Raw genomic sequence first — 15,126 nt, 5'->3', positions numbered from 1 at the left:
GTCTGAAGACATGCTAATAACAATGACATAGAATACACTGCTGTTCATCTGAGTGATTAATACATTTTCTAGGTAATTTTAAACTTCTGTTAACAGGGCCCTCAAGGACCACAAGGTGTTCAAGGAGAAAGAGGGTCACCAGGAGAAGGGCTTCCAGGAGCAAAGGTACAACAGTCAAAGCGTTCTAAGACCAGAGCATCACCATTAAATGAGTGCATGCCAAAACAAGTTCATAGAAGGCACAGGAATCTGAGAAAGTACCTTGTAAATTAATATTAAGATTTTCCATCAAACAATCCAATATATTTTGATGGAATTCACTTGGTTCAAACATGACTTGTAGGCATAGCTAGCCTTTGGGGCCTGTAAAGCCAATATTTAATTTACGTGATGCTTGATTTGTGGGATCTAAGCCTGGAATGAATTCCATAATTTTAAAACAGCCTAAAGCATTTGACTCTAAATAAAATACCATTAAAAGGTTCCTAGATGAAAAATTTAGCATTTTGTTCTTGGGTTTTTTCCTTAATCCTTATATAGAGATCTTTACTGTCACTATAAAGACAGGCTAAGCTTCTTACATACCTCAGCCACTGGCTTATGCATTTTAGCAGAAGACTGAATTCAATTTGTTGAAAAAGAAAGGTGCTGTTACTAATGTGCAGATCCAGTGGCAGGAATGAGAGTGGTAGTTGTACCTACATGGATGGACTTAGTAGAAGATTCTTTTGCTGCCCACTGAAAACCAGTTCCTAGGCTGAGCTGTTGCTTTGGCCTTTGGTGACAAATAACAAAGTGACACAGATTGTACATGAACTGAATGAGCAACTAATCAGTTTTCTCATTTTTATGCAAGCACCAATTCTGCTTGAGAAAACAACAAAAAAAAATGGTTTCACAGATGCAGAGCCCAACTAAAAATCAGATTTTCTCTGAGAGTAGCCCTTTACTAAAAAACGTAGGATTTCTGCTTAGTACAATACTATTGTCAGCTAGGTGGAAATTTAACTGCTGCTAGCAACATAATATCTTCAAACATCCAGTGTTTATTTTTTGATGATGAATTATATACATTATTTAAGCTCATTGTTGATGGCTTGTATCTGCTTAGCAGATCTCATGAATGAAAACTAACAAAACTACAATTTGAAGAAAATGCATTTCAAAATCACTCAATTGCTGAAATACCAATTCATGTGGGAAGAAAAACTACAACTAATAACTAAAACACAGCAACAGGGCACAGTGGGAACAAGTACAGATGAATGCATAATCTAACCAAAACTATTAAGCAGTTGAGATGGATAGGCAGAATAAAATTATCAAAGTGAAATTCTGTCAGCATTATTGGAACTCTTCATTCTATAAAAAATGTACTACTTTTTATTGCCAAGTCTGACCTGGAGCCAAGCATGTATCAACAGAGTCCAGATGTATCTCTTATCCAATCTATGGCTGCCAAGCATGTCAGTTCTTTGGTTTTAAACACATTTTAAACTGGTGATTTGTTAATCTAAGTAAATTTTACAGTTGTTTTCTTCATGACTTTTTACTACAAGCTCACAGTTTAGTAAAAAGGATAATGAAGACAGATGTCCTAAAGCATCAGGAGTAAAGAATGTTATTTTAAATACAAATCCTCATAAGAAATTTCTGTCAAAGTTTAAATTATGGAATTGGTTACTAAGGATAGAAAAGATCTGTCTGGGGTGTAATTTTATTGTTTTGGATGATTTTTTTACTATTTAAACAAGCTAACATCTGCCTCTCTGTGTTTTAGTTAGAGAAGTACAGGAAAGCACAATATTTGTACCTTTTTTAGTAGCTGGCACTTTCCCCAAGACCACTATTTTGTAAATGAACATTTAGAAAGACAATGACATTTACAAGTAGACTTCTATAACAATACTGTCAACCTGGTCTTCATTCTGGCAAATGCTTAGTGGGAGCCAGAGCCTAATTACCCCACTTCAATGAGATTAACCCACACTTTAATGAGATTAACCCATGAAAAAAAAAAATAAGCAGAATTCAGTTTTCAGTTAGTCTCAGTACTCATCCCTGCAGGCCTTTAAATCAGCTGTGGTTTTGCCATTGATTTGAGAGGAAGCAGAACAGGACCTTAAGTAATTGAGGTGGGCAGAAAGATAAAAAAGAAGCTTGTTCAGCTCTTTCATCAGCAATTCAGCAATTTCAAATTGCAGGGCAAACTCTTTTGAAAAGATAATCTCTTCAGTATCCTAGAACACAGACCCAGGAGCAGCTTTCTGGTTCTTTTCATTTTGGTTTTCATTATGACAGAGAAAACACTGTCTCTAGTTACTTCAGAGAGAACAGCTGTGTGTCTCCACAGTTAACAACTTATTATTTTTTCATGTAGGGAGATCGTGGCTTTGATGGACCAAAAGGCCCTCGTGGACTTCCAGGCATCAGCATAAAAGGTGAAAAGGTGAGCAATAAATACACCAGGGGATTAATGGAGTGCAAATAAATCTAATACAGGGAATACAGGGTTGATACTCACTACAGAAGGTACAATGAGGCAAGGAACCCATAAAAGACATTGGATAATGTGGTATTTAGTTGAGATTTATGCCCAATAAATTCTCCCAACCCATTTTAACATCCTCATATTAAAATAGAGGATGTTAGAAAAAGCATCTGATTCTGTGTGAAAGTTAAGGTTTAAAAAGGGGAAAAGGGACTAGAGGTTGTTTGCAACTGAACCAGTGGGGAATAAATGCATGTGTGAAAGATAAAAGGTCAGATCCCCAGCTTTACTGACTTCAGAAGAAGTCAGCATGTACTGACTAGCAAGGCAGTTGTCCCAGATTGTTAATGTATCTTTGCACAACTAAGCTACTGTACTTTGTTTGCCAGGGTGAGTGTGGTCCCCCTGGTTTACCCGGATCAGTTGGATTACCTGGAATTGGAATTCAAGGAGAAAAGGTACAATTTTCCCCTCACCCCACACTTCAGTGTATAGCAACAGAGACTATTTTATTTTTTAATAATTACTTAACTACTCTTCTCAGGGAGTGGAGGGCCCAAAAGGACCACCTGGCTCTAGAGGGCTACCAGGACAGGGGATACCTGGACCAAAGGTCAGGGAATTTTCTGAAGTAAAAGCTACTGTGCTGCTTTTATCATTATGTTTCATAATCAAGAAATGGTCGATCTCTGTAAATATTTACATTAAACTGGATTGCTGAAAACCAATCTATGTATTGACATAGATGCAGGAAAATATTTTCTTTATTGATATTATAAACCATACAGCAGATCCTACTCCACTGAAAAGCCTTGGTAAACTAAAGCCATGGCTACTTATTTAGGTTTTTGTTTGACTCACACAGAAGCTTTCAGGTACCACATACCAGACAGTGAGCTGCACTTTGCCTGACACACTTCCACTGAGAGGGTTGTCTGCCTTGAGCTTGTGGTTTCTTCATGGCACATGGAGGTGCAGTAAACCTGTTACAAAAACTAGTTGCCCTCAAAAGAGAGGACCATCTCAATTTCCATATCATCTTTTATTCTCGCTGTACTGTTTCCATTCCAGCAAAATACATACATAGATACATTAGAGATTGACTGCCTTCCTTGCAACTTCTTCCACCTATTGTCTCACCTGAATTTGTGTACCTACGTATCTGGACATAAAAAATGGTCCATGGTGCAAGGAAGACTACTTTTTCAGAAGAAAATCTCTCAGAATAATTTAGCCTTAACTGATTCACAAAATACAGAACTGTTAATGAAAGACATCACCCTAGAGGTGTTTGGAATGGAGATTTAAAGTAATTTTCTGAAAGATGTGACCAAGTTCTGAATGACTGAAGGCTATTAAAGCATGGTATAAAGGAACTAGAGGTATAAGTGGGTCAAGTGTCTATGACAAGTAAAGAACTTTGCACAATCAAGTATCACCTCTTACACTTTAAGTGACTGTGCAGGGATATGATTACCACTACTAAAAAGTAAAAAAAACATTTGTCTTTGGATGTCATATCTGCTCCTGAAATATCAGCTCTTTGGCAGGAAGGATTCCCAGGGACATACAAGTGTAGATTTACAGCATTAATAATTTCCACTAACAGCTCCTTGGTGACAGCTCAAAACATGTGGCAAATTGCCAATCTTTGTGACCAAGGGTTTAACACTTCTTACTACAGACAAGATTACACTAATCTTTCTTAAAATGTATGCAATGAACCATATGCTCTTATATTTTTCATAATAATGCTGTTAAAAACTAATATCTGTTTAAGGGTGAGCAAGGTTTGCCAGGAGAGACTGGAGTGCCAGGAGAAAGAGGTATTGGAGAACCTGGTTCTAAGGTACATTGTTAATAGAGGAATTATTCAATCTATTTATTTATTTGGATTATAAATTTATATTTCCTGAGTATGCTTTATGAAGCCACATAAAAACAGGCTTAGAAATAACTTTTAGGTTCTTAGTATTTTGAATTTTTAACACAGACTTTCAATAACCTCAATAAAGGCAGCATTTTAAATACCCCTGTTCTGTAAAAGATAGTAAGACTTATAGTGACTGGAAACTTCCACCTGCCTGGCTCATGTTCAAGTCATCATTGCACAGAGCTCACCTACAGCTCTGTGCAGAAAACCATCCAGAATATTAAACAGCTGCCAGAACTTGCAGCCTCAAGTGTAAGCTAAGCTGTAGCCAGAGAGGTGAAAAAAAGCCCTGAACAGTGGTTATTGTGCTCCCTTTCCACACAGAATAGGGTGGAAACAGAGCAGCTGCCACATCCTCACACCTTCGTAGGAGAAACCAGCTGTGCTGGGGGCAGAAAGAACAGTTGAGTTGCTAAGAGGAGAGGAAGCTGTAACCAGATTATTTCAGTGCTGAAGTGCCCAAACAGTAACTAGTCCCTATGGCATTAACAGCCAGGTTAACACAGGATAGGGGAATCGATGAAAAAGTACTTTTGTGACAGTGGAAAGGCACAAGGCTATCCTGGTTTTGGTCTTGTTTGTTAGGGATTTGTGACAGGGACTGGAAAAGAAAATAAATTATTCAATGTCTCTCTTTAATTTCACAAAATACAGTAATGCTGATTGAACCCATTTGACCCCAAATTCATCTAAAACCAGGTCAAGCTCCTGAATCTTACATAATAGGGCCATGGTAATTCCACTAACATTAATTGATTTGCATTGCTATTCATCAGCAAGATGTCAATCATTGTGCCACAGTCAGTTATATCTGATATTTCCTTCAAATGCTGCCACTTAATGAAATGATTGCATTATTTTTTAAGAATAAGCTGAATCATTAACAGCTAATAATTTTAATTGCCTAGATAAAATGCACACTTCAGAACAATCAGACAGTAGGATAGTACAAAGTAATGAGAACTGTCTTCATAAAAAAAGACAGGACTTCATATGCATAAATGTTTTCTACAACTATATTTAAAGTTCAAAACAATTAAATCGATTTTCCTTAATTCAGAGAAGGAATAGTACTGAGTCTGCATTTAATAGAAGAACTTACTTTTTACTGATGTCAGGGTGATCCAGGGCCTTCAGGACTGGCAGGGCTGCCTGGTCTTCCAGGAGAAGACGGAGCCCCTGGACAAAAGGTTGGTTCATCTCTCTCTACAGTCCATCTGCTTCACCCCAAGCATTGCTATTCTCCCTCTGCTGACACCCAAACCTAGAAGAGAGAGTGTTCCTGGACAAGGGGAAAAGGACCACTTTCTTTTCAGAAAAAAAAATCTCTTTTGAATATACTTTTTTAGGAAAAACTTCACTTTTTCTAATTTTTTGGGGTGGGGCATTGCCTTATCTTGTTTACTCTTGTGTGCTTTGTGTAACTCATTAAATGCCCTGCAGCTCAGGAGGGAAACCACTAAAATGGCTATGGGCAAGCTTTCATGGCCTTCTGACTGCATTTTTTAATAGATTCAGAATTTAAGGTTATATACTCACTGTTCAGCTGTCTCTAAGGAAATGTGCTACTTCTCATACTCCACATGGAGTTGTATAGTGCTTGCTTCTGAATATGGGAAAGAGCCCCTGGACACACCTGACATCAGTGGGAGTTTTGTCATTGATTCTGAAAGGTCTATGGTTTTCATGAACTTATTCAAGGGAACACCAAGTTTGTCTTGCACCATGTCCATGCAGTGCTCTGAGACGCTCCTTTGATTTTTCTATTCAAGGGTGAACCAGGGTTGCCTGGTCTTAGAGGTCCTGAAGGTGCTCCAGGGATTGGAATACAGGGGGAAAAGGTGAGGATTTCTAACTAAAGGTGTCACTCAAAATTGGAATGTTCCAGGAATAGTTTTGGCAAAGACTTCTCTTTTTTTTGTCCAATATAAGTAACAAAAAATATTATTCTGGACTCATAGTTGTTTCATTTTTTGTTGTAATTATTACAGCCCAGTAATCTGCTTGAACAGCAATTTTCTATTGAGAAATTTACAATATTCTTAGTTTTTCTTTGTGATTAATTAGTTTGTCCTATTTGCCTTCAAATTAAAAAAAGAACCAAGTACTAGCAGCCAGATTATATTTTCCTGTTTTGATTATTTTTCTTATTTTTTTAATGTAATTACTTAACTTGCTTTTCAGCTGCAATTATTCAACCTTTAAGATTCCTTTTGGCTTTTATTTTCTTCACAGTATTCTGTGGTAAACTGATTTATTTAATTTCAGATGAAATCTATGTCTTTTTAATTGTACAAATCCAACACTGGACAATTCCTGAGCAGAATTAACTGACTTGCCAGTGAAGGCAATAGGAACAGCTCATGCACCCACCTACAAATAGATGTTTGCTATCTTTCACTGACATTTACAATTGATTTCAGTTAATACATTCTTAAATTATTTGACATGTGTGACATGTCTTTTCCATTTTTGTAGGGAGATCAAGGACAGAGAGGAATACGTGGATTAACAGGACCAACAGGAATGCCTGGACCTGTTGGAGCTAAAGTGAGTTTATTACAATGTTATATGTGTAAAATACTCTCCCAAAGTTGTACATTGTTCCAGATCTCAGAAACAACTGCTCTAGAATGAACTCACTTTATAAAAAAAATAATTTCAAAAAAGTTCAGCAAAGGCTTCTCTCAGCAAGAATCACCATGATCTCTACCAACAACTAGCAGTGTTTTTTAAAAACCTTTGCATTTACCGTATTGCTTCCCTGTTGGTTTGGAAAAAGTAAAGCTATATACTGGTATTTTTATACTGAAATATTTGAGAAGATATTATGGTGTATGGCATATAAATACATGACAGGACTTTATTTTCCCTTACACTGACTCATGGCTGATATTCTTTTACGGATTTGGAGTTTCTGTTAAAATTCTCAGTACTTAATGAAAGCTACTCCAGGTTTATCCTCCAGTTCCTTATTCTTTTGCTATTTATACACACAAGAGTATTTCCCCAAAATGAAAAAGAGGCATAAAGTAAACTGAAGGATACATTTTAAAAAATCTACTCTAACAGAAATGTATAAATGTCTTCAGTATACACTCCCAGCTGGGCAGGGAGTCTTGAGCACTGTGTGTGGTGGACCAAGCCTTGAATACACTAAGAAAGGGATTTCTAAAAACATGTTTGTTTAGTGACTGAGAAGAATCTCATTTCCATGGAGAAAACAGAATATGGTAGTTATCAGTTCTCCAAATAGTTAGATTGATCTCTGAATAGAATAGGTTATTAGAAATTCTAATCAAATTTTAATGGAATTAAATGTAAGTTGTTGCATAAATGTTTTCTCTGTGTGATTGTCACGCTCACTTTCAGAAAAATCCATTGTTTTTTCTCTCCTACCTTCACTGCAGGGGGAGCCTGGTGCACCAGGACGTCTTGGAATGCCAGGCCCTCCTGGAAGATCTGTGCCTGGACCAAAGGTACCATCCATGTTCCATCTCCTAGTGCTTAGAAACCCAGGGTGAAAACTGAAGTAGGCTATGTTAATATTTGTGTCAACAATTCCAGCCTTATGAGGTCAACTAAAACTTCTTCTGGACTGCATCCAGTCTAGCTACCATTGTGCCCTGGTATTAATTGTATGCCAGCTTGAGGTGTGGCCTACCTTTGTTCATTTCTTTATTTTGAATAACTTTGGATATCAAAGCACATTTGTTTATTCTTTGTATTTTTTCTATTTACTCTTTCATTTTTATTTATGCTTTTGGTGTTTTTAATGTTTGCAATAGCAATAAATAAAATGAGCTGTTATGTTCATTATATATGAATTTATATAAAGGAAACCCACAGCCTGTGGTGTTTAATAAGATATGTAAGCAGAGGATTTATTTTCTTCATTGCAGGGTGACATTGGGTTACCTGGTATTGCTGGACCAATTGGAGAACCAGGTTTTGGGCTTCCTGGGGCAAAGGTAGTTTCTAAATTGTTAAACTGATTTCTGATACAACTGTAAAATAAGGCAGGAGGATTTCAGTGAAGCAGCAACAAACCTCCTAGGATGGCCACAGTGTTCCACTGAACTGTTCCACAGTTAATGTGTGTGTCCTACAACTCTGGCAGAGTATAAGGATTTGCAGAGCTGGAAAACCATGGATGATCAATCCTCCAGAGTCTGTAACTGTAACCTTTCAGATGGCAGGGAACCAGGAGAGGAATGACTGTTTCTAACTGATGTGAATTCAGAGAGAACACCCCATTAACCCTGCTTACAAGAGCCTACATGTTAATTAGCAAGAAGCTGATTTTTCTCAGCCAGGCTCCTTTGCTTCATTCATAACTTCAGGGTTAATTTCATAACATTCATAACACAGGGTTCTAGTGTAAGAAGAACATGAATATGTAGCTAATCTCTAATGGCTTCTGTGTACCACTGCCTCAGTGGTACCTAGATTCAACTTCCATAAGCCACTCTTCATTAAAGGAAAGATTTTGTCTGGAGACCAACAAACTCAGGACATATAAACCTGTGTTTCTCCAAATATACTGGATCTTGCCTGCCCCTCCACCACCTTTTTTTCTTAGTGAGTTTGACAGTACTTTTGAATACATCCCTAATCCCTTGTTCTTGGAGTGAACTGACCAGAGTAACAGAAGCATGAGAAACAGGTGACAATCTCTATCTCTTTTTGATCAGTCAGTGGTTTTCATGATTTTTACATTTATTTTCATCAGGAGGAGATTATGCTGATGGAATCACATAATTTTTTGGTATAGAACAGTCAATTCAGAGAACTTCATGTTGTCCCATTTCTGGGGATCTAACAGGAATCAATCAACTGGAAACATATCCTTTGCTCAGAGTTGCAAGTCTCTCTCCCTCAACCTTGAGCCCCCCAAAGCTCTTTCAATTGGGCAATACTGCATGTTTCTGTGACTACATTCTTCACTTCTTGCTGTCTTTGTCAGCATTTGTGGTTCTGCTTTTGTTTAGTTCTTAGATACACAACCATATAGAGTAAAGCCACAGAGGGTAAAGCTTTTTATAGCCTAATTTTTTAAAGTTATTTTTGCATGGGTCTTTTTTTGCCACTGTTTTAAATGCCCATATTTTGGGTAGCTACGGGAACAAATGCAATCTTGATCATCCATTCTATAGCAACTGAGCAACTCGCTGCACACCCCAGTGTGGCTGGGAGGGTTAAGGTCCTCTGAGTTTTCTTGGTAAATCTGTTCCTGAGATACTCCAGCTGTCTGGATCCATGAAAGGAGTTTAGCTGTATATTTCCCATAGGAAGATCCTGTTATACTCAAAAGGTTTAATGAGGTTCCACAGCATTACAGGAAAATAGAATTCTAGAACAAATTATGATAAATATATGAGAAATACAACTAAAGTAATTTCTTCTTATATGTAGGCCACAAATGACAACAGACATAGGTCTTGAAAAATATTAAAATTAGTGACTCAGGAGTGTAGATGATGAGCACTATTAAATGTCACTGGTTTAGTCCAGGATTAAATAAACCTAAAATAATAATTCACATAGTAAAATACATTAGCCGATAGACAGATAAAATCAAATTATATATATTTGCCAAGTGAGTTTCATGGATAATTTCCTGCTAGCAATTGTCTTGGCATTCACTCAGGTGTTTCTCCTGCCTTCATCAGGGTGACCAAGGCCTTCCAGGACCCCCTGGGCCCTTTGGGCAAAAAGGAGATGGTTATCCCGGCCCACCCGTAAGTTTATAGATTCTTCTTTTATGTGAATTGGGAAGAAATAAGTGCTACACCTAAGGGATTATCCTACATGTCTGACATGCTAGGAAAGATTTGCTGGTCTAAAAGCCTAAAAGGCTAAAACTCCTCAACTGTGGAAATGCACTTCAACACATAATAAAATGAATCTCTCTCTGAAATAGCACAAGATCATCCCTGTCCTTTTCTCTTGATACACCCTGTAACATATTCCAGGTGGGTTCTTTTTGCCAAAGTATCACTGATGTTTCAATCAGTTCCCTCAAAATCTTCCTGCAGGGTCCTGTCTTCTGCCCAACCATAGAAAATTTATTCCCAAACAGGAAAATACAATCTAGCTAAGCAGCTGGATCCATATACATCCCAGAACCACTGAAAAAGCAACTGGTGTGCAAAGAGCCAGAACTAATGTTTACAGAGGCCTTTATTGGTAGATATAACCAATCCCTTCAAAGAGATGCAAAGAGAAAAGGCTCCTTCTTCTCCCTTCCCTGCACGTGTGCAATGCTGAGGTCACATATCCAGTCTGCTCTCAGCGTGCTCCACCAGCCCTGGCAGTTACCTGCCTGTGCAGTGAGGAAGTCTCAGAAAGATTGCTGGCTACAGGCAGGGAGTTTGGACCACACATACTTGCATTTGCCTGTGCTAAAGACAACAGCAAAAGTGCTTGCATTTGCCACACTGAGGAACCAAAATTAACAAATATAACGTGGAAATTGGAAATTGATTTATAATACCTTCTGCTATTTCTATGCAACCCAATGAAGAACTGCTTCTGCAACTGCCTCTTCATGTTAGACCCCTCTACCTTCAAACACATTCAAACCCCTGCATGACATGCAACACATGTAAATGCTACTGATACTACTTCTGGCATATCAGAGTAAAGTTTAACCAGTTGTAGATCACAGTGATCCCATTAAGAGACAATATAGTTAAAATACTACCATGAAAATATTAACAAACGCATGTAGTCAATGTAGCTGTAAATTAAATTTATATTTTGTCTGTGCATACAATTTCAGGGCTTGCCAGGCCTCCCTGGGATTCCCGGTGAACAAGGTCCAGATGGAGTGGGACTACCAGGACCTAAGGTACAGGCTTCAAGTTCTAGAAAAGCAAATGCTTGTGTATACTCTACTTCATAGAGATACAATTCCTACCTATAGGTCTTAGTCAGAATACCTATTTAATCCAGCTTTAACTTTCTTCTCAGTATATAAAAGGTAGATCCTTTTTGGTTTAGGTTTGTTGAGGTTTTTTTTTTTTTTTTGGAGAATCTGGAATTAATTTTATAATATAGGAATTGTAATTCCTGTGTAACTGTGGATAATTGACTTGAATACATTTAGACCACCAGCCACTGTTTATCCCCAATAACTTCCTTGCCCTGCCAGCAATATCCTTGGGTTAGCATTGTTTGGACTTGCACAGTGCAGTTCAATAGTTCTCTTCTCTTTGTCCCATTTGGGTGTAACAGATGCTTGGAGTTCTAGAGATACATTAAACTTTGGTATTCACTACTTATTTCTTAAACTATTGGCTTTCAGGGTGATCCTGGTAGTAGAGGACCAGCTGGCCCCGTTGGTCCCCCAGGAAAAGGCTTGCCAGGACCAAAAGTAAGAGATTTAAACAACTATGTTTCTCTTTGTCTAATTTCTAAAATGGGGGGGGAAGTATACTATAAAAATGTGTGATTATGTATAGACATCTGCATGTTTTCTGTCTTCACTGGAAACAACTAATCCAACAAATAATCTTTATTTTGTAGAAAATCAAAAATATTTCTGGTGACGAGCCATAAGCCATAGCCTCCTTGTGGCTGCATATGATAAATGATAAGGTGATAACCAAGCAGTGAAGATCAGTGACAAAACATTTAGCTCCTGCAGACATTAGCTGCAACAGAGTGGCAAAAATATCTTCAGATCTAGCATTGGTCAGAATTAAGGGCCGGGGAAGCACTTACTATGTCTTGCCTACACTACTGTTACAGCTATAGGCACTACTAATGAGTTCTTCTGGGATTAATTCCTCTTTTTTATTGTATAAATCAAAGAATCATTTAATAGTCAGTATGAGGATTGATCCCTGCAAAAAGGATTATATTTGTAATTATTTTGTAACCATGACAAAGGCCTAAAAATAACTGTAACTATAAAAAGCAATTTTCACTGTGAAACCTCCCAAACTGGAAATTCTCATGCTTCTACAGCTGTTTTAGAAGTCTAATGAATACAAAAGAAATTGTTTGAATGTAAATTTAAAGGAATTCAACAATGTCAAATGCAAAGATTATGCAACATAATAAGGAGTTACCAGCACACTGTGACTTACAGGTCCCTGAGATCCAGTTCCCACTGCAGGAAGGCGGGGTCCAGAGAAAAGCAGTGGTGAAGCACCTTCTCAGGCAGCACTAGTACCAAGAGACAGCATGTCCATGGGATCCTCACAAATGAGGAAATTGAGCATTTCATGCAGGTTACTAGAATAGCAGTACAGACATAAAATTAATATGTACTGTGTGGGTTTTGATTGCTTCCTGTGAGTAACACGGAATGGGAACATTTCTCCTAGAGTTCTATTGAAAACTAGCTTATAAATTAGCAACAAGTGTTTATTTGCAATGCCACATTAGTATGTATATGTATAGGTCTTGCTGTGTAATGCTGGTAAAAGATAAAAAAACAGTAATAATCTTCTCTTAAATTTTAATTGAGTCCCCAATGTGGCACCAATAAAATCCATCCTTCAATGCAGCATATATCTCTATCAGCAAGGTGATTCATGTTCACTAAGTATTAAGCCAAGTGACTCCTTCAAAGTATAAACTGGATTATTAAAATCTGATAAAGGCCAAAAAGAGTATTTCTCAGCTAGAGCAAACCAGCCTTATTCCCACTACTTATAAAAAGACCTGTTTGAGGGTAGAGGAAGGACAAGAAATTACACAGTGGTATAACAACTTCTTGTGTATTTTTATTTTGAACATTCTCTAGGGAAGCATAGGACGCCCAGGGCCACCTGGCTCTCTGGGACCTCCTGGTGAAGGTATTCAAGGAACTAAGGTAAAACAACTCAGTGTCTTCAATATTTAACCTGTGCTGAGTGGTCAATCTGACCATCACGGTGTTAAGGAGATTTCACATTGCTTCTTATATGAAGAGAGCCTCAGGCTAGAAAATGAGAAGGATAATGTGAGCACCTGCAAAGTATGTTCTGTCTACTGCTGCAAACTAGCCCAAGCATGTGTGTGTTGAGGAAAGAAGAATAAACTTTTATCAGTTAAAGATAACTTTACAAAATTAAAAGTACCACTCCCTCTTCCTCAACTCTCATGCCCACAGAAACAGTCTGAATTAGTTATGTGTACTACCACTCTATTCAGTAGAGAAAAAGCCTCCATCCTGAATGTGAGTACTATTAATTTTGCCTTGTAATATGCACTTTTACCCAAAGCATCAGTCAGATGAGACAGACTCAAAAGATAGAAATAAAGGCAAAATGAGAAGGTATAAAATGGGATGGAAAGAGGGGAAAAAATAAAATTGCAATCAAATCAAAATTAAATCCAATAATGATCATATGTGTTTTCAATATTGTATATCTTTATACTGGAGAAGTATTTGAGAAATATAAGTTAGCCACTACATTGTCTCGAGTGCCTCAAGATCTTTGTTAAAATGCAGTTTAAAAAAGTTTCTCTTTGAACATTTTAAATGACAGTGTGATGAATGATTACGAAGGGTTAATATCACTACCTGTTTTATCATTAGGGGGAACAAGGCATTCAAGGAATGCCAGGACCACGAGGCCCCCCTGGAGATGGGCTTCTGGGAGAGAAGGTATGATGTCTGAATCAGAGATAATAGTGAGATAATGTCCTAGATGGAAGCCAACACACTCAAAATGATCTTTTACAGTCAGTTCTCATTGAAGGCATGTGAATTCTGTGTAAAAGGAGCCCTAGACACCAGAAGATTATATTATTGTTGGAAGTTATATTGTCACAAGAAGTTATATTATTCTTTTATTATTAAAACAAGTATTATATTTAATATTAATTTCTTTCACCTATCTGCTATGCAAAATATTTTAACTAAATCAATGTTAAGAAAAAGAGAACAGTGGGCTGGAATCAGTTTTTAGATGTGATCACAATGGCTCAGAAAGGCTGTACTAAGTCCCATAGTCTACTAAAAATCAAACCAAGGTACACTAATACACCTATGTTTGCTATGCCAAACACCTTTTTTGGGCCAAAAGGTTTCTCACAGTGATATTCCCTTTGTTCATTCTAACGACACCCTAGGATTTCTTTTCTATTTCTCTAGTGTTATCTTATTTTTCTAAGGCACAGATAATAATTTCCATCATGCAATAGCCCATAAAACCCCTCAGTCTGCATGTAGTTGTTTGAGATGCTTCATTGTTCAAACCACTTCAGGTTATCTATTCCCATAGAAATGTTTAGCCAACACTACAAGTTATTAATGAAATTAACAAAGTACCAATTTATTTAAATGATCTCTAACAAAGATGTCTTAACTCATGTCACAACCTTAATGTGCATTCCACAAAGCCTATGAGAAAGAAATTTGAAAGGTGTAACAAAAACTGACTTACAATTTCTGTCTGCTTACCACCATGGTTTTAAAGGGAGATCGAGGAGCTACAGGTGACAAGGGGAAAAAAGGAGAAAAAGGTGATGTGGGTGACCCTGGTTTACCTGGAGAACCCGTGAGTAACTCAGGTTTATCGCAGATGTTATCATAAACCACTCAGAAACAAAGCTGAGTGTGTGTTCTTCTTTCTCTTTAATTACATATAATCTGAAACATTTAAGAAACTGAAACTATTAAAAACTTTAAAAACTCAAAGAAGACATTTACTTGATTAATACCCCACTTCCCACATGGATGTGGTTTCTTCCTTAAGGCAGT

General features: G+C 37.4%; 1 protein-coding gene across 1 annotated transcript in view; it reads left to right on the top strand.

Annotated features, from left to right (window-relative positions):
• LOC129122803 (uncharacterized) overlaps nucleotides 1-15,126 on the top strand; it is a 32,684-nt gene that overhangs the window by 11,616 nt on the left and 5,942 nt on the right. The window contains exons 13-28 of the mRNA XM_054636795.2: nucleotides 97-165; nucleotides 2,381-2,449; nucleotides 2,881-2,949; nucleotides 3,036-3,104; nucleotides 4,272-4,340; nucleotides 5,543-5,614; nucleotides 6,197-6,265; nucleotides 6,903-6,974; nucleotides 7,835-7,903; nucleotides 8,327-8,395; nucleotides 10,097-10,165; nucleotides 11,209-11,277; nucleotides 11,734-11,802; nucleotides 13,183-13,251; nucleotides 13,960-14,028; nucleotides 14,843-14,923. Coding sequence (XP_054492770.2) covers nucleotides 97-165; nucleotides 2,381-2,449; nucleotides 2,881-2,949; nucleotides 3,036-3,104; nucleotides 4,272-4,340; nucleotides 5,543-5,614; nucleotides 6,197-6,265; nucleotides 6,903-6,974; nucleotides 7,835-7,903; nucleotides 8,327-8,395; nucleotides 10,097-10,165; nucleotides 11,209-11,277; nucleotides 11,734-11,802; nucleotides 13,183-13,251; nucleotides 13,960-14,028; nucleotides 14,843-14,923 — 1,122 coding nt within the window. The remainder of the gene's footprint in view (nucleotides 1-96; nucleotides 166-2,380; nucleotides 2,450-2,880; nucleotides 2,950-3,035; nucleotides 3,105-4,271; nucleotides 4,341-5,542; nucleotides 5,615-6,196; nucleotides 6,266-6,902; nucleotides 6,975-7,834; nucleotides 7,904-8,326; nucleotides 8,396-10,096; nucleotides 10,166-11,208; nucleotides 11,278-11,733; nucleotides 11,803-13,182; nucleotides 13,252-13,959; nucleotides 14,029-14,842; nucleotides 14,924-15,126) is intronic.

Source organism: Agelaius phoeniceus, chromosome 7 (assembly GCF_051311805.1).
Source record: "Agelaius phoeniceus isolate bAgePho1 chromosome 7, bAgePho1.hap1, whole genome shotgun sequence".
In the NCBI taxonomy this organism is placed as follows: Eukaryota; Metazoa; Chordata; class Aves; order Passeriformes; family Icteridae; genus Agelaius; species Agelaius phoeniceus.
This window is presented reverse-complemented; position numbering and strand designations above follow the sequence as displayed.